The sequence below is a fragment of the Neovison vison genome, chromosome 12 (assembly GCF_020171115.1).
Source record: "Neovison vison isolate M4711 chromosome 12, ASM_NN_V1, whole genome shotgun sequence".
Lineage (NCBI taxonomy): Eukaryota > Metazoa > Chordata > Mammalia > Carnivora > Mustelidae > Neogale > Neogale vison.
Genome location: NC_058102.1, coordinates 63,413,226 through 63,432,699, shown reverse-complemented (window position 1 = coordinate 63,432,699; position 19,474 = coordinate 63,413,226). Strand labels below are relative to the sequence as shown.

Below are 19,474 nucleotides of genomic sequence, written 5' to 3'. Positions count from 1 at the left end.
AAGGCGGTGGCTTGACTTCTCTTCTCTGTTCCACCACTCCTCAGGGAAGCAGAAATCCTTGAATACCAATGCCTGTCAAAGCAATCAACGTCAGAAGTATAATATGAAGAACTAGCTGCCCTTAGATAGGAAATTCAGCTCTTTTTAGAGCTTGAAGCATATGCCAAAAACTAATTTTGTTTTCCATCTTTACATAATTCCATGTATAATCTTATTATACTTGAATAATTTATAGTGGATCAGTATTTTTGAATCTCCAGATGTGAACACTGAGTTCCACCAAATTATAAAGCTTTAATGGTCAGTTTTGGATCTCCAAATGTATTTTGCAACAAAATACCCAATTCTTCTGGGTCATCATTGTTAACCTGCTGTTAGAATGATTTCGTAGTATGAACATAAAGATCACTTCAGGTGAGATAAAAGCGCCATTAGGTAAGGTAAAAGCAGCATCATTTTAACAAATGAAATGTGTTGGTGATACACAAATGGCCTACCATCCATAGTGTATCATGGAGACTGAAAACCCTGTTCTTGTCTCTGACCATGGGTCATCAGTGCTGAACACGGTAAATACCAGCAAACCTCAGGTTAAGTGATTCAATGCACTGTTTCCAGTTTCATTAACTCAAGGCTATAGTCTAGTTAATTCATCCCAAACTTGCTGTAAGAATTTGGGTATTCTAGAGAAACAACCTAATATGAATATAGGACCTAAAACTTGCATAATTTGCTTTGAGTAGATGTTCTGTGAGTGATTTTATTTTGGAACGCTCTTCACCTAAAATGGTTACTTGGTTTCCTAATCTTCAGGTGGAATTCCATTGAACCGACTAACAACATCAGCAAATTCAGTTTCCTTTCAGAACAAGCACGAGAGAAAGGAATGACCTAGAACAATGATCATAAAGTACTTTGTTGCTTATTAGGAGAAAAGGTGAATAAAGGAAACTCAGTTTGGTTTCAAACTATATAGATATTTTAGCTCTCGGTGGTTTGTAGTTGAGCTATTGGCATTTGAAATTTTATTGACATTTTCTTTCCATATGCAGTAGCTGATACTCTCTAGAATGAGGGGAATCTTGACTTACCGACTATGAAATTTTACAAAACTCTGTTTTACTGGAGTCTTCTGCCAGTTTGAAAAGAAAACAGTTTATTTCCAAAGCGGCATATGAGCTAGGAAAGGCATCAAGTGGGGACTCAGCGTTAGGATGGAAGAGAGGATAGTAAGATCCTTACTTTGGTTTTCATTCTTATTTTACAAGTATTTTAAAAGGCGAGGAGAGTGGAGATCCCCATACTGACAGAGAACCACCAAAAAATACCTGCCAAAGTAGGACAGAAATGAGTTTTTGATTATTCACTTCTCATTACTCAGCAGTTGCTCATCACACAAATAGCTCGCTTTTGTAAAACAGTCATTTCAAACTTTAGACTTTATTTACAATGATAATTTTCATATCTTTATTACTTAGAAAATAACTTATATTTTTCCACCATTTAAACAAAGAATAGGCCTGAGTCTCATGCCTTTTGCACAGCTTTTACCGTCAAAGAAAGTTCTCTGGGCACGTGACAGGGGATACTGGGAAATTGCAAATCAAGAGAGGCAGAGGACATGAGGAAATCACAATACATACATATAATATGAACAGTCTGCATGTTCTACAATCCCTTTCCTTTAGTTTTACTGGGATTGCCATGGTTAGGGTTTGTTCGGAATTCCATCAAAATGGAACAGACAGAATTGGGTATTCTGCTTTTAGAAAATGAGTATTTTCTTAAATATGAGGACATTCCTTCACTTGTCAGATGAAGACCAACACAGATCTATCCAAAGCTGTCTTCATCTTCTACTGAGAGCAAAACCAAGTCTTATACAAAAGACAAAAAAATACAATTTTATCACTTAGAAAAAAAAACCAAAGTGGTGTTTTCACCAAGGATAAAGGTTGGCTTAGATGGACTAAAAGACAAGAATGTCTGAAAAGACATTCTATGAGCATGCTGGAGATGACACCAGTGATGCTCACAGGATACCTGGTCTTTTCCTTAACAGAAACCAACCCTTAGCATCAAGGTCACCAGTTCCCAATTTTCCCACCATTGGTTTTATGGCTATCTATACAACCATTCTTTTTCCTAAATGGTCTAGAAACTCCTTCATTTGAAAGACCTGAGTTTATCTAATGGCACCTATAAACAGGCTCATATAAAAATGTAGTAAATGGCCACAAATATGCTGGCACCACAGGGAGTAAGCTCCAGAGTTGGAAGTGAACATGGAAATATTGCTGTCACCAAGGCAGGGGAGAGTATCATCGGCAGAAACCGTCTTTTTATGCCCCTAGGCTTCCTTTGGGATGTAATGAATGTGTATGAAAGCCTCATACTTGATCTTCATTCCATTTTGATGGACTTTTAGTTTTAATAGACTGGCAATTTATTTTTGAAGAAAAAATGGTCAATCTGCCTGGACTGATGAACATAATTCTGGAATGAAGAGGTTCTAAGTGCTATGGCCACCAGTACTTCATGTACTTTAAAACAAAATAAATGAAACTAGGTAGTTTGCTAAGACCTCTACTCTGACAGCCAGGCTGGCCCCTAATTGAGGCCTCCCAGCTTTGACCAAGCTACCCTCGTAGGCTTCTAGACTCTTAACTGCTAGGCTATCATCGCACTTGCTCCACACTCCCATTTTTCCTTGACTTAATGAGTGTTTTAGATATGTATGCCATTAGGAGAAAGGGAAAAGATTCGTTTTGTTAAGGAATTAAATGCAAGAGGTATATGTGCATAATTTTTTTTCCTCCTCTCTTATTGGGTAAGGGCAGGAGAACAGTTAAAGTAACTGAGGAAGTAAATGCATCTGACTCACAGTAATTTTTGCAAACATGAGACATGTAGTTGAAACACTAAGAAAATGGAACACAACTCAGTACATCCTGAATAATGAAGATCTCAAGTGTTAAGTCAAAAAACAGGAAATTATTCTCATTATTTAAGTAGAGTCTGCAATCTACTTGAGTCTTTTCATATTTTCTTACTTAATGGGAAACTTGCTTTGAAACAGTGTTTGTTTTTGATTGAATTATCTTTGCCTTGTTTGGAAAATGCCATGGTTAATGTACAATCATTGCTTTGGGAGGGAAGAATATTCATTTATGAGAAGCAAAGGAATCTTTAAAATGCAAACACTCTTTTCTATTATGTCAGAGGAAATAAAAGTTAGAAATCACCATCAAGGTCTATTTAGAAACTAAGATCGTTTCATTGGTGAGCAGTTCCATACATAGTATTGAAGGAGTTATGATCAAAAAGTGTTGACAAGAAATGGACACCAATCATAAAAATTCGGTATTGGTTAAGAAAGTCCTTCCGTTTGGGAGACATGGACCCCAAAATTTCCCAACAGGTAGTAAAAGTTCCTAGTGAAAAAAAAAAAAACACTTTTTTGTGGCATCCTCATTTAATTGGCACAAAGTAACTATATCAGGTTATCATTTAAATTAGGATAGGCAGGTAAGTGGCTGTCCATAGACCTCCGTGCAAATGAATCATCATTCTCTTACGGGGCTTAGAGATAGATACAATGTATACAAATGGTGATTAAAATATAACTTTATAAAAACGTTTCCCTTTTCCTTTTTTTTTTTAAAAAAAGAGTTTACTATCTACAGAAACAAATCTTTATATTTACATCAAGATAACTATTCATGACAAATATAATAATATGAAATAAAATATTGAAAGTGAGTATCAACTTTTTAAATAGAGGTTTGGCTCACAGCATAAACAAGTGTAGATAAACAAATTAAAAAAAAAAAAAGACTTCCAATAATAGGCCCAGTCCCCCCAAATCCTTCCATAATCTTCCCTGCCCAAAGGAACATGACAAGGGGCCAGACTGCAGATCGAAGCCACCCCATCCCACAGCACGTGGACCACCACAACAGGCCCTCAGTGGAAACTTGGCCACCCAAAGCCAATCTTCAATTGCCAAGAATCGGTCTCTCACTCTGTCCACACACACCAAACCCCAAGTTGAAATTCCCCCCCTTCGCCTCTCACTATATATCCTCCCATAGCAGGCTCTTCTTTTGCTTTTGTTCTTGCTTTTCTTCCTTCCTCTTCTATCACACATTTTGCAGCACATTAAGACCCCGGGAGATCGATTGTATTAGAGCAATTCCCCAGGTCTTCTCTGGCAATGTTTTAGAATGCTAACCTCATGAAAAGATCTGTCTCCAGCTCCTTCTTAAGTGTTTACGTATAAAGAAGGCCATCCCCTTACAAAGGTGATTCGATCTTCCGTGAGTGACCTACTCACAAACAGCTCCTATACATTCATTAGGCAAGGAGATTGGAAAATGCCTGTCTTCCAGGTTTAAGGCTGGCAATGGAGTGCCTCCAAGCGGAGCCTGGGCAGTAGTACCAGTCACGTGGCCCGCTCGCCAGCCTGTGACTACCCTCCCTCTGGGGAGGAGTTGTACTGGAGCTACATGGAGGAAGGCATTTGGCACGACTGTCTCTCAAAGACACTCCAGAGTGAACCACCTTCTCTTTGTTCAGATGCGCAGAGTCATTTGCTGCAGCTACTCTACGAGCTACTAAAACCAAAAGAATCTCTGGTACATACACACATACACACACACAGGCACACTTTCACTCCTCTCTCTCTCTCTCTCACACTCACACACACACACACACACACACACACGGTGTTGGCAGGATGTGTAAGAACTCAAATAATGCTCTGGAACTTTCATCCGTCATTACTAAGAGCCAAAGCTCCTTAGTTGGGAACTGACATTCCCTGCACTGTTTCCCTGCTAAGCCGCACCATTTCCTTTGTGATTTGTTTTCCTTTATTTTTTTCCTTTATAACTTATTATATCACAGTGAGCACTATATATCTTAACATGAATGTTACTAAATGGTGGTGCCAGGAAGCCTGGCTTTCAGTGTGCATGTGCGTGTGCGTGTATGTGTGTGAATATGTTTTACATGTATCTACGTGCGAGCTTATATACACACACACATATATATGTCTTCCTTAAAAAAAATCCTTAGAAGCTGGTGTTGCAAATGTGAAAGCTTCTCTGAGCAAGAGTTTTTAACAATGTACCTCACTGTAAAAATAAACCCATAAAACGCGAAGAATCCCAAAATGCAATAGCTGTTTGCCCATCTTCTCGTATTTCTACAGTGTTGTGTCTAAGTGTTGTGCTGGCTTGAAAAGAGTCTGTGACAAGTCACTCTGCTGGGAAACACAGCTCATTGTATCCACTGTCACTGGTTTTGCTCCGGAGCCGGGATCTCCTCTCCTCTGGGCTTCCCTTTCTCTTCCTCTTCTTCCCTGATGGCCTGGATCTGTTCTGAGGGAGGCGGCTGGGCGGACGGGTCCAGGGACGGGTTCTCTATGCCCGCCAACCGCTGCTCCTCTTCAATGACTCTCTTCCACATCTTGTGGTTCTGCAGGAGGTGCTGAGTTATTTGGCAGTAGATCTTCCTCCTTTTGAAAGTTTTCTTTCCTGAGAAAACACCAAATTACTTATTTGTGTGCTCAGTTATCTCTTTTCACATTATTAATAGGAGCTAAGTACCAAATGCATACGTGTCCCTGGATTTGTTTATCACAGTGACATTGCCGGTGAGAGTGGGGAAGGAAGAGGAAGATGGCAACAATCAGTCATAAATCATCGAGACATATAGTAAACAGCATTTTAATATTCTGTAATGCCCCACACAGTTTTGCTTGCATCTTGGCATTATTCTCCAGTCACATCCTCGAGACTGTTCACCTTAGCCTACTGGAAGAACTGCTTGTTATGTCTTCCTTTACCTTGTCAACTAATTCAACACGCACAAGTCTACAAGACTGGTTTCTTTAAAGCTGGTTTCAGTGTTACTGTTCTGCTTCATGGGGACTAAAAAATTCACGTCAAACTCCTCTCAAAGTTCTCCCACAAGGTAGCACGAGCCCACGTTTGTAGTCTTCCTTCTTCTACAGCCTGGCTTCTGTCTCTACTTCACTGTTCTCTCTCCTGTACATACAGTGAAATCTTCTGCTTTCAAGCTGGTACTGCCCTCTTTCTCAAATGCTCTTCTCAGTCACTGAAAGTTCACACCCATTTATTATTTTAAGACTCAAATCAGATTTCACTGAATTCCTCCTCTAAGAAACAATCTCTCCTCCTCCCTCTCTTCTCAACTCTCATTTTACTTCATATATGCTTTCCTTTTTTTATATCCAGATTGCTTTCCTTTTTTTCCCCCCTTTCTCATTATCATTATCTCTTTTTCTGATCACCAAAGCCATTGAGTGGAAACTCTCATCCCTTTTTAAATTATGTAGTTCTAGAAAAGGTTTTCAAATTCTACTCCCCACCCCCCAAACTTCTGACAAAATAGCTATGTCTCGGGGCGCCTGGGTGGCTCAGTGGGTTAAGCCGCTGCCTTCAGCTCGGGTCATGATCTCAGGGTCCTGGGATCAAGTCCCACATCAGGCTCTCTGCTCAGCGGGGAGCCTGCTTCCCTTCCTCTCTCTCTGCCTCTCTGCCTACTTGTGATCTCTGTCTGTCAAATAAATAAAATCTTAAAAAAAAAAATAGCTATGTCTCAGTGACGGGTCAAAGGGTACACACGTGACCCAAATCAGGTCAGTTGGTGTCCTTCCCTAGGATTTTTTTTCCAATGGCACAGAATGAAAATGAGTCAGGGACTGGGAATTGGGGATCTTTTCTCCTCTGTTTGTTTATCTGGAATGAAGAAAACACAGAGCTGGCTATAGTCCAGTCTCATGAAAAAAGCAAAGATGAAGATCAGGCTATCAGGAAGGAGACTCCGAGACAAGGGCAGATGCAAGTAAGCATGGATACTAGACAACATCAGGTTTACCTAAACCAATCATTTTCCTTTTTGCATATGCTCACTTGATTGGAGTCTTGTCACTTGTAACTAAAACATCGTCCTCAATAATGTGCATCCTTTAGGACATTTATCTTGTTCTCCTATATTCTAGGCATTAGCCCCTCTATTAGACTATAGCTTCTTTGAGGAAGCCTTGTAAAGACCCATAAATACCTCAAGCAGAAGCAGGCTCAGCAAATATGTATTTAATAAGTAAACAAATTACATTATCTTGGTGACCCAAACATTTATGTTTTCAACAAAGAAGTACTGAAGATTTGTACTGAAGTACAAATCACATCTCTTGATTGGGGAAGTGTAGTAAAATCAATTTCAACAGAAGAAACATAAGATATTTTAAAGAATTTGAATTGATACCATAATTCACTGTTTAGTCTTCCACTTCCTTATCTACTTATTAAGCACCTAATATGTACCAAGTAGGCCAGATTCTGGTCGCTCACTGATAGACATAATGCTTGCCAGCATGGAGTTTTTACTCTAGTAGGTAGAAAGTGGAAAATCAAGTGCAATCACACTGAGACTTACAAGATCTTTTAAAGGTGGCACAAAGAGAGAAAAAGGACTCAGATGGGAGGATACAACATGATGATGGTGTCTGGGGATAGAGTGAAGGTAATGGAAATGAAAAGAAGTCAGTAAGTGTGAGATATATTTGTGAGGTTTCATCAACAGAACTTTGGCAACTGATTAGATGTAGAGAAAAAAGAAGAGGGATGAACCAAGTTAAAAAACAGAGCTACCCTACGACCAAGCCAGTGGTATTTACCCAAAGGATACAAACATTGTGATTTGAAGGGGCACATGCACCCCACTGTTTATAGTAGCAATGTCCACAATAGCCAAAATATGGAAAGAGCCTGAATGTCCAGGGACAGAGGAATGGATAAAGATGTGGTGTACATGTACTCATATACTCACTCATGTACTCACTCAGCCATCATAAGGAATGAAGTCCTAACATGTGCAATGATGTGGATGGAACTAGAGGGTATTTATTACACTAAGCAGAGTCAGTCAGTCAGAAAAAGACAAATATTGCAAGATTTCACTCTTATGTGGAATTTAGGAAACAAAACAGATGAACATAGGGGAAGGGAGGAAAAAATATGATGAAAAATGAGAGAAAGACAAACCGTAAAAGATGCTGAACTCTAGGAAACAAACTGAGGGTTGCTGGAGAGGTCAGTGGGGGCAATGGTGTAACTGGGCACTGGCATTAAAGATGGCATGTGAGGTAACGAGTGCTGGGTGTTATATTCCACTGATGGATCACTAAATTCTACCTCTGAAACTAAGAAAAATCAAATCAAACCAAAACAAAACCAAAACAAAACCAAAAAAAACAAACCTGAGCTGTCTGGCCTGAGCCGTTGAGTAGTATTAAGATATAGTGAGAAAGGCAAATCTTGAGATTTGAGGGGGATGCTGAACATGTAAAGTCTGGGAGACCTTCCAGGGCAGAGGTAAAGTTGGCAGCTCATCTTGAGCTTTGAAGAGGGTCTGTTCACAGGCACAATGTATCTCTTGGTACCTTTATCTGAGTGACCATTGTAGACTTAGGCCAAGAATTTAGAAAGTAGGCTAAGATCCCCTGTTAGGCTATAAAATTTCCTATGGGCAGAAACCTGTATCCTCTTTTTGTGTATATTCACAAACCTCCAGATGTTAGTAAGTACTCAGTAGTAAGAGTTTACTAGATGACTCATGTTCTCCCTAGCTTCTGCTCCACAGTTCCAAGTAAATGATGAAGCATTGGTAAGTCATAAAAATGACCATGATATGAAAAGGATATCTGATCTAGTAGAGACTATGTTAAGAGGTAACAGTAATAGTACAAGTTTCCAGGATGGTCAGCAGGGATATGTGGGCTTACTTAATAAAGTAGCAATGATTCACAATGTATAATCAGGGGGAGGGGGAGAAGAAGAAATAATAGAAGGAAAAAAAGAGTAACGATAGGAAAAAAAAAATCCATTTGCTATGCGGTGTACCAAAGGAACTAGATCTCTCGGAGGCCATCCAGCAACATTTTTGTGGAAGTACTAGTGATTCCTTCAACAGCTTTATTTTAATATACCACAAAAATTTCTTGCATTTTACAGGATAAGATTGATTTAAAAATACAGATCAAATAAAAGGACCTTAAATTAAATTATATTGAATTACTTTTGAACCATGCAGACACAAAACAAAATTATTAAGCTGAAATAATGCCAGGGGGAAGGGATACAAACAGAGTCATAAGCAAAAATTTAAAAAACAATTTACTGTATTCATTATTTTATTTATGAGATAAACCCGCCAATCAAACTTATATCGACCACTCATTAATTGGCAAGCAATTTTCTGGATGCTATGGACACAAAGACTGATTAGTCCAGAGCTTGCCTTAAGGGAGCTTCCAGTTTATAGGGGAGAGGGCAAAGAAGACAAAAAATGAAACACACATGTTGTATTTGTGTTTTATGACAATGTACGCATGTGATCAAGATGGGCTTAATGTTCCCCTCAGCTTGACTAAACTTTAGATTGGTTTCTTCCAGATTATAGGTCTCTGACTTCCCTTTTCTTATAGCATTTACTTGCTAAGAGTTGAAAGTGCAAATACCTTCTCTGCTCCTTTGTAATATAAATCTTCTCCCAGCTTCTAGCTAGTTTTACAATCCAAGAACATGTCTCCCACGTACCTGGGTGTGATTCCTTTGAAATGAAATCATTGAAAAAAACAGGGTCCCTAATTCCAGTCTCCATGGGAGGAGAAGTGTCCAACTTCAGCAGTACCAATTAGCAAACACAGATGGCTCGATCACATTGACCAACATCCCTCTAAGGTCCTATACTGGATTTTCACAAACTCACACTAGTGCTTAAATAGCCTCCTGCCTTAGTTTCAATGGAGTTGAATTTAATCTCTCTTCCTTATTGCAATAATCTTGAATAAAGTCTTTTCTGACACTTTTAATAAGTGCGCAGTGCAATTTCTCTCTGACACATCAAACCACGGCAACACACATGACTCAATCTGTGAGGGAACAGGTAAGATTTTTTCAAAGGATAGGACACTTGAGGTGAGATGTAAATTTTGAAAATTAAATACAGTAGGTGAAAACGGTGTGGGCAGCATTCCAGGCAGAGTGAAGGGCATGCATATGGCAGAAGGTCATAGGGTCCTGGAGCATGACATCAATTTCTTCATTTGAAAGTTTCTTAATAAGCATATACATACACACATACATGCATACACTAAATTTAAAGAAATCTGAGTTATTCCTATAAAAATCAGTAAGATATATTACTACTACATTAGGTTGTTTTAGATTTTTTTTTTTTTTTTAACTATTAAAGAGAGGGAAGGAGGGGCAGAGGGAGAGAGGGAATCGGGGCTCGATCCCACGACCCTGAATTCATGGCCTGTGCTAAAATCAAGAGTCAGGTGCTCAACCAAATGAGTCACCCAGGCACCCCTACATTAGATTTTTAAAAGCACATTTATAAAATTACTCTTCTACCAAAGCCATCTACTTGCTTATTTCTACTTTGTTTTTATTGGAGTCAGGTACAAATCAGTTTCTGTTGAGAAATTTTTAAATGTTAATGTAGTTTTTAATCTATTGCTTTGAATCAAGAGAGTTACACGTGAGCACTGGCTGAAGGATAGATCTGAATCACAGTGATATGATAAACGCTACTGCCCAAGGTGGTCACTCCATCTGACTGTTGTACACATTCACGCATTGTATTCATAGGGAAGAGGTAACAAATGCTCAATTTTTCTCCTTTTCCTTTCAGGGCAGCCCCCATGAGAACAGCTGTTCTCTTATTAATGCTGTTAAACGTTAGCAATAAACCTCTCTGGAATTAAACTGAATAAGGTGACGTAGAAGAAAGTTTGTACCAAATAAATTTGCGTAGATTAGAGTCTGCAGGTGGTCTAAAGCATGCCTGTATTGGGAGCCAAATTGTTCAGCACTGGAACCTTTTGAAATGAGAACAAAGAGCCTTTCATTGCTCAAATTCTAAATGCAGCTTAGTACTTCATTAGAAACCTCTTAGTTCGCTGTAGGAATCTTTCAGATTTAATTATGAGGTTGGGAAAAAGCCTTCTTTCCCTAGGATACCATATTGAAACATTTAATTCTGTGTTTCCTGGGAGATCTCCAAGTTTTGCAAATTGCTGAAATTATCAGTGCATATTTAATCTAAATTTTTTCTGAAACCTAAGTTTCAGGCTAAATCAAGTTAACCATCTCAGTCAATATGATTACAGAATTAAAATTACTAGGATTCTACAGCAGTAGAGTTTGGAGGGCTTGGTCTGGAGAGCAGAATCTGGAAGTCAGTATGGCAACTGAACCCCACAGAATGGAAAAGTAATTGAATATCTGGTTGTCGAGTTTGTTGCTAAAGCCAATGTTGACAAGTTGAGCCTGTAAAATCTCTTGGCCTGTGTCCTTTGATTCCTGATGCCTGTATTATGTGTGTGCTTTTTCGATGTGTTTGAGTTCAAATAGCAATCATTGAGTGCCCATGGGAACAAGGCTTTTCCAAGAGGCTAAGCTGACAACACTTTCTAATGTCACTCATTCAAAAAAAAAAGAAAAAAAAAAAACCCAAACCCAAACCCAAAAAACCCTGTCCTTTCCTTAAACAGCAAACTACAGGTCTCTGAAATGAAAACAAGTTAAAAAAAAAAAAAAAAGGGAAAAAGGGAAAAAGAAAACCAATACATGTTTATTAAATAAGCAAATGAAAAAATAAGCCATGAATCCCAATCTTGGTTCCAACCTCTGAATCTCAGGACTAGCCCCAAATTGCTAATGGAAACCTTTTTTATAAGCACCAGAGAAATAAAATATAATTACTTCAATAATAGGATATTGAAGGAAAACAACTTTTGACTTTTTCCTTATTCTGTACCAAAGAACTTGGGCAAAAATTTGACCTAGAATCAAAACTGCAAAACCCTCATCAGTTTATACTTTTTTTTTATCAGTTTATAAAGATCTCCCTATCTTGGTAAGCTTACAGCAGAGTACTTATATGAGGGCAAATGGGTCACCACCCATGTTAAACTGTATTTACTGGATGGCTGAGATGAATTGAGTCATGAATTTTCCTGACTGTGCTAAAAAATAGAAACAGATGATCAGAATATCTCTCTTTGGTAATATTTTGGATAAGCACTTCGAAAAAATATGACTGCACATTCTTTCTGAAGGCACATATAAATCACATACTATGTTTTCGTGAATGCAAGAACAGTATTTGTGCAATAGCACTGTAAGAGTTATGGGTTTTACTAATTACGCTGTTTGGGTCTCCTCCCTATGACAGGAGAAATATCAAAGAATATTTCAAGATGAGAAGAAAAAAAAATCTCTTTTTACAGTCAGATAAACTCATGTAGCCATCATGTAAACTGGCTACATCATGTGCTCCAAATGAGAGACCAGATGGAAACACTTTTCATCATCATTAACACTACTGCTCTGTCCTGTTCAAAGCCACATTCCTTTCTCACTTGGATAATTTCAATAGCCTCTTAACTTATTATCCTTGCTCTACCCTAAACTCAAGGTATTCTCAGTACAGCAGCTGAGGTAACCCATTTAAAATGTAAGCTGAATCAGCTAACTCTTCTGCACAAAATCACGGACAGCTTCCCATCTTACTCAGAGTTAAGAGCCAAACTCCATACAGTGCCCTACAGAGCCCCACCCTCATGCCCTACATCCTCTGGCTCCCCACCACCTCTCTCCTGCTGCTCCCTCACTACCTTTCCTCTCAGCCACCCCAGCCCAGCCCATGCTTCTTCAACACCCAGCCAACGCCCACCTCATGACCTTTACACAGTTTGCTTTTCTCTCTTTCTCGGCACACTTTTCCCTATACTTCCATGGATCATTCCCCCAAATCTTTCAGTCTTTTTTTTTTTTAATCTCTTTTTTATTTAGCCCATCTGTGGCTACCTTATCTAAAATTTTAACCTTTCTCTGCAATATTTCATATCCCTCTTCCATTTTTTTTTTTTAAAGCTCTAGCATTTATCAGTACCTCACATGTCAGAGACTTACCAATTGGTCTTGCTTAGTGTCTACGTACTCCACTAAAAGAGTCATTTAAATGGGCAACAATTTATTTATATTTTGTCTGATCTGCTCATGGCTCTATCTTCAGTACTTGGAAGAATGCCTGGCACAAAGTAGATGCTTAATAAGTATTTGTTACATGAATGAGTGATAGCTACCTCTTCCCACTTCACACGGCCTTCCTCCAACTAAACCAACACAAGCATTGGTTGCTTTATAGGATATCTGAAACTCCTCTCATCTCTAAATCATTAAGATACTCTGAAGGACAGGCTCCAACTGTTTAATTTCTTTTTACTTCATAACAGAGGCTGTATCTTTATATGAATGCGGTATTATAATAGATTCCATAGTCTATAATTTCTGTTATTATATTAGGGAAGGGAGGTTATACACAATCAGATGAAGATGGTATCTGGACACAAACTATGTACTTCTCGAGAAGCTCAAGACTTATCTGAACCTATGTTAAAAAAAAGAAACTTAGAAAAAACACACTAGAAATAGATTTCATAAAACTTACTTGGAGATTCATTATTTTCACAGGTTTCCTCTTCGTTTGGTGCTTCCTCCTCCTCTTCTTCTTCTGGGTCATCAGTATCTCCTGACTCATCACTATCTTCCACCCATTTCCCTGGCATTAGTCCTGCTGAATCATAGGAGTTGCACAGAGGACCCACAATGTGAGAGATGAAGGATTCCTGAAGATTGGCCAACTGAGGAGCAGAACGGTCCATGAAGGGGCTTATTGGTAACCCAAGGCTGGCCTCTTCATCACCCTAGAAATAGGAATTTATCATGAAGGGTCAACCAAAAAGATACATGACATGGAAAGTTTAAAATACTAGTAGAGTCAGCATTCACTTGGCACCTAAAATCTGCAATTACGTAAGAACCCAGACACTCATGAGTGAACTCCCTCTTTTACTTGACTGCTAAAGGATTCTACCCAAATTGCTGAGATCCCTGTAGAAATGTTTTGTTGCCATTTACCACTTTTGTGATCTTGAGGTTTTGGCTTTTGATCAAGGGGCAACAGAAGAAATGGTCTAATGTCTTAGTAGATGGTATTTCTTATCATGTCACGCCTTGCTCTATTAGGCTATAAATGTACTCAAAATGCAATGCTGGAAATAATTATGAAAAAAATACATAATCTATCACTTTTTTTCCTTTTACCTTGGCTGCCAGTAAAGCTTAGAATAATTTATTGCTCAATTAAAGATGCCACCTTATCTCAGCTTTTCGTTGAATTTTATCTTCTGTGATCACATGATTTCTGATATTCTGACTTGTCAACATGTTTAACAGTACTACTGTGTAAGTGTTTTTATTTTGAAATACTTCAAATCTTTCTGGAAAAAAATAACAGACTGTAAACCAGTAGTCACCTAGCAAAATTAACAAAGGAAATATACTGAAATACCAACAATGGTTATGTCTATGTAGTAGAATTATTATAACTGGGTTATCCTTTTCCTTTATTTTTTTTTGCATTTTTAAATTTTCTTTTTTTTTATTTTAAGATTTGTATTTATTTATTTATTAGAGAGAGAGAGAAAAAAAAAAAACAATGGGAGGAGGGGCAGAGGGAGAGGGAGAAGTGGGCTCCCCACTGAGCAGGGAGCCCAACATGGACTGAATCCCAAGACCCTGGGATCATGACCTGAGCCGAAAGCAGACACTTAACTGACTAAGCCACCCAGGTGTGCCCCCCACTTTTTTTTTTTTTTTTTTGGTATTTCAGTACTTGGGGATTGATTATGAGTTAATATCATTTCTAGAAAAGGCAATATATTGTTTTCTAGGAAGTACAAACCTTTTAACCTATGTATGAGTCCTATCTATAAAACCCACAAAAGTTCTTTCTAATCCCTCTTCAAGTATATCCAGTGATAGTCAAATTATTATTTAAAAAGTCACCTCATCTTATTTCTGGATGCCTTTATAATACATATTTCTTTCTCACATTGTCTTGAAATCAATCCTTCTATAACTTGTATAGACTGGTTATATTTATACCCTTTTTAGGGAAGCAGAAAGAAATCTAATGTTTCTTATAAATCAAATCCTATGCTAAGTGACATTTACTTTTATCTCTGCAACATATGATGCACTTAATCCTAAATTTGTATGTCAGTCTTTAAAGTATCTGAAGACAGGTAATGTAACACCTCCATTTTCCCCACCACACAGGGAAATGATCTTCACTTTTTAAAAAAAAAAATTTTATTTAAATACAATTTAGTTAACATATACTGTATTATTAGTTTCAGGGGGAGAATTTCATAATTCATCAGTTGCATATAACACCCAGTGCTCATTACACAAGTGTCCTCCTTAATGCCCATCACCCATTTAGCCCATCCCCCCACCCAACACCCCTCCAGTAACCCTCATCATGTCAATTTATGCTACTGATTCCTGTCCTTTACCCATGCTCCACCACCTCCGGAATCCTCTTAAGAGAACAGATCACAGTACTCAAAACAATGCTTCATATATAATCTGATCAGTGTTTCTGTGGAAGATTCTTCGATAGAGTGTTTACTCTCACATTATCATCTCAAATAAAATAAAGATTTTTCAGACACTGCTGTTATTGAATATTAAAAGTCAATGAACTTAATCTGATGTACATTCATGTATATAAATGTAAATGAGCTTCAATTGTAATAAATTTATTTTTAAAAAAGAAACAATATGTCAATGATCTTCCGAATGTGTCAGGTCATTTCATTATTTCAACATCTTCTTCTGCCCTCACCTCCGCTCCCTGTAATACTTGCAAATAACTTTATCTTAGAGTTTTTAGTTTTCTGATGTTAGTATGAATATAAAAGAGACTGATAACACTTTTACAGCTTTTGCAACCTTTTGTGAATTCATGAGCAGCCTATTATAAATTAAGATAAACAGATGGTTACCTGTTCATAAAATTCATTGACAATACCCTCTGTCCACTGAAGATGGAGCTCTTTGCATTTAGCTGGCCCATTGATATCAGCCAACTTTATACACATTTGGCAAACCAGGAGGCGATCATTTTCATTGGTCCAATCTATTCCAACATCATCATTCACCTGTTTGAGGGGCAAAGGTAAAATGTGGTTTGCCTCAATGAAAGCAAAAGTTGGACAGAATAAACAATACAATATTTATTATATTAACATGTAGAGATCAGAATACCAAGAAAGGAGGAACTTCTTAGCTATTTAAAATGCTACGGCTTACATAATAGTAAAACAGCTCATCAGAAAAATAAAATTTTAAATGATGCATAAAGTAATTGTTAATTATGGAACTGAAAATAAATGCTATTTAAAATTAGCATTTATTACCAATGATTAGTAAATAAATACAGCTACAAATGATAAGAAATTTTCTTAAGTTAACATTTGGGTATTTATGTTTGATGTATGAAATTTTGTTTCAGGGTTTTGACCTTTTCTACTTCTAGACAATTTGTGTTAGTATACCACAGAGATGAGAGCAAATAAAAATCAAACAAAAAACCCGGTGACAGAGAGAATTTTACTTCTTTGCAGCACAAAGTATAATATATAGGTAGCACCTCAACATCTCAGATTTCTAGATTGGGACCAAGCCCCGTATATCTGTTTCTGGTTAAACATTTTATTGCATTTAATTTTCACAGTTGACATATAAGAGGTGAGAGCAGTAAGTTTTGTTCCACACTTTGATTCCATGACATCTTTCAATATGGTCATAAAATGAAGACTGGTACAAATCTAGTTACCTTGGCATTAAATTTGGCTACAAAATCAAAGTGTTTCTTCAGGTCAGTGGCCAGAATTGCTTCAATGACAAGAAAACGAAAATGCTTAAATTCCACATGGTCAAGGTTAACTAAGAAGTTGTACTCTGGCCGGGACATGAAAAGATTCCATGCAGCAGCTGCGTGATGATTCTCCAAAACGGAACGATCGTTATAGAGCACCGCCTAGGCAAAGAGGGCGAAGACTGAATGGCTCAACTTTTAAATTAAAAACAAAAAACAAAAAACAAAAACCCCAAATCATAAAAATACATAATAGGCAAAGCTTTCAGGATCCTCTTTTTTCACAGGACATAGAAATGTAATCTTGTGACTGTTGGTTATTAAGAATTCCATAACGTAATTACATTGGCTGTTGATTACTTTTCTTGGTTAAAATTTCCTTTCTTTGTAAGGTGAATTTCATTTCCTTGAAACTTTATTCCAAATTCTTGCAAATGAGGGGCTTAGAGTTAGCTTTTATCAGATTTGTTTGTACAGAAATTTAACTATTAAAAAAATCCAAATATATTAAAATCCCTCTGAGGTGACTCAGTTAATTTCTGCATCTAGAATAAGAATTACCTTTCCTTAAGCATGTATAACTAATAAATAGGAATGGATTCCCTGAGAGGCTCATAATTTAAAAATTCTCATCCCACAAACAGCCATAGAAGATATCACCCTCCAACTAGGAACTAAAGGTGTACAATAAATATCTATTTGCAGGAATTCTCTAATAATGCTGAGGGACACTATAAAAGAAGTTACCTAAACACTGCTTGAACACTAGTGTGGTAGACAGAAAATACAGGAAAAAAGAAGGCATAAGGATAAAAAGGAAAAACAAAGCACATGAAAATTTCAATTGTACTAAGTAAAAATGCATACATGTGAAGGAAAATATGAATGCTAAAGGGTGCTGGCAAAAGGATTTGCTCACCTTTAAGAAAAATAATTCTGGAGTACCAAGGACATGCTGAAATAAGTTAAAGTAGGTAGTTGGGGAAAAAATTCAGGATTCTTTTATTGTATATAGATTAGAGGAAAATTCTAGTCTAGTCTATAAGACAGGTGGAAATGGATGGGAGTTTAGTAAAGACAAAAAGCAAATAAGAAAATAAGTAAGTATGAGACCAGATTGGCTTCTAGATCCTCTAGAAAGAAAAACAGGATCTCAGAATACTTAGTAACAGAGACACAGCTAATTAAATCAAAGAGAAACTTACTGGGTTTGATTACATAGGTGGAGATGCCAGGATACTCAGTGATTAATTTTTGACCTAAATTTAAGTATATATGAAAATAGACTTCTTTAAAGTTATTGTTTTTGGAATACTATGTTCAGGTTAAAAAAAAAATCCCTCAAATGAATGAAATAAGTTGATGTTTAAATCCTACTAACCAAATGTCGTTAAGTATCACAGTTGTTATAATAAATGTATTTCAAAGGAATGGGTTTTATATACAATGATGACTTACATAATTAAAAGTCCAAGAAAGATCTGGTTCTCCAATCTTTTCAAAAAGAGACTTTTGTATAGGTTGGATTTTCTTTGTTGAGAAGGTTCATTAATATGGATTTAACTAGTTTTTCTTCTTTAGAATATGGGATGGGATTCCCACGGGTAATAAAGTTGCAAGCTTGCCATTAATATCTTGGAACAAATACGATATCTTTTCAAAATTAGCTTGGTCTCCACAAATTCTATCCTAGGGCTAAATATAGTTGGGCTCATATTCATCTGTTCCCTATTATAAGTCAAACTTATAAAATTAATTACCTTTGGAAAAATCTCTCAAGCAAATTATTTCTTCACATCAAAATGGAAAGATTTACCTGAGGAGCACTAGTTGCAACCAGGAAAGCGTTTGTCCTTCCTGGGTGATCATAATCATGCATGGCTGCAGCCACATACAATGCCATTAACTCTAAGGCAGGGATATTCCCAGACAGACATCCATATTTATCATCAGGCACGTTATACATTTTTGAGAAGACATATCCCATATGTCCATGAGTAAATCCACTGTCAGAATCTGAGAAGAGAAAATGATAGTAATAGAAAATTTTAAAAAGTATTAAACTGGTACTATCTGTCTTGACTTCCTTTATTAAGAAAAGCTTCTCTCCACTCCCCACCCCCAACAAGGGAGCACAGATGCACTTAATACGCACCTGAATCACTTGCTGACCCGGGATCATTAATTACAGTGGAGTGGCCTGGAATTGGCTGGGTAGTAAGGTACCACACAGCATGTAACACATCAGTGGCATGGATTCTGTTATGATCTGTAACCAGTGCAAAGGAAGAAAAGTCATTCATTGGTGAACTTTGGGGTCCAAGGACTAAGAGTGCCACCTACTGGTTAAACAGTTTAGTTTTAACATTTGAATACCCCAGTGAAAGGCAGCCAAATGTTCTAGGACAAATACTCTTCGATTACTCTTCCAAGACTCCATAATAGCTATAGCAATGAGGGTTGGGGGGAAGCACACATTACATTGATTATGCATGCAGATGTCTGAAGTGGAAAAATCTGTGTCTGGAAGAAACCGAACATCTATAGAACGCTCACTAAGTGCAATCACTGCAATGTTTACCCTCATATTTATTTCCATGCTCCTATATAAGATTATGCAGAGGACCAGAAAGATGCATGA

At 37.4% G+C, this 19,474-nt stretch overlaps 1 protein-coding gene across 3 annotated transcripts in view; it reads right to left on the bottom strand.

Annotated features, from left to right (window-relative positions):
* Positions 1–1,421: 1,421 nt before the first annotated feature.
* PDE3A (phosphodiesterase 3A) overlaps positions 1,422–19,474 on the bottom strand; it is a 324,042-nt gene continuing 305,989 nt past the window's right edge. For all 3 annotated transcript variants that reach the window (XM_044229305.1, XM_044229307.1, XM_044229306.1), the window contains exons 11-16: positions 18,989–19,102; positions 18,650–18,849; positions 16,792–16,995; positions 15,959–16,114; positions 13,555–13,810; positions 1,422–5,540 (exon numbers count right to left, since the gene is read on the bottom strand). In XM_044229305.1, coding sequence (XP_044085240.1) covers positions 5,299–5,540; positions 13,555–13,810; positions 15,959–16,114; positions 16,792–16,995; positions 18,650–18,849; positions 18,989–19,102 — 1,172 coding nt within the window. In that variant the 3' untranslated portion in view covers positions 1,422–5,298. The remainder of the gene's footprint in view (positions 5,541–13,554; positions 13,811–15,958; positions 16,115–16,791; positions 16,996–18,649; positions 18,850–18,988; positions 19,103–19,474) is intronic.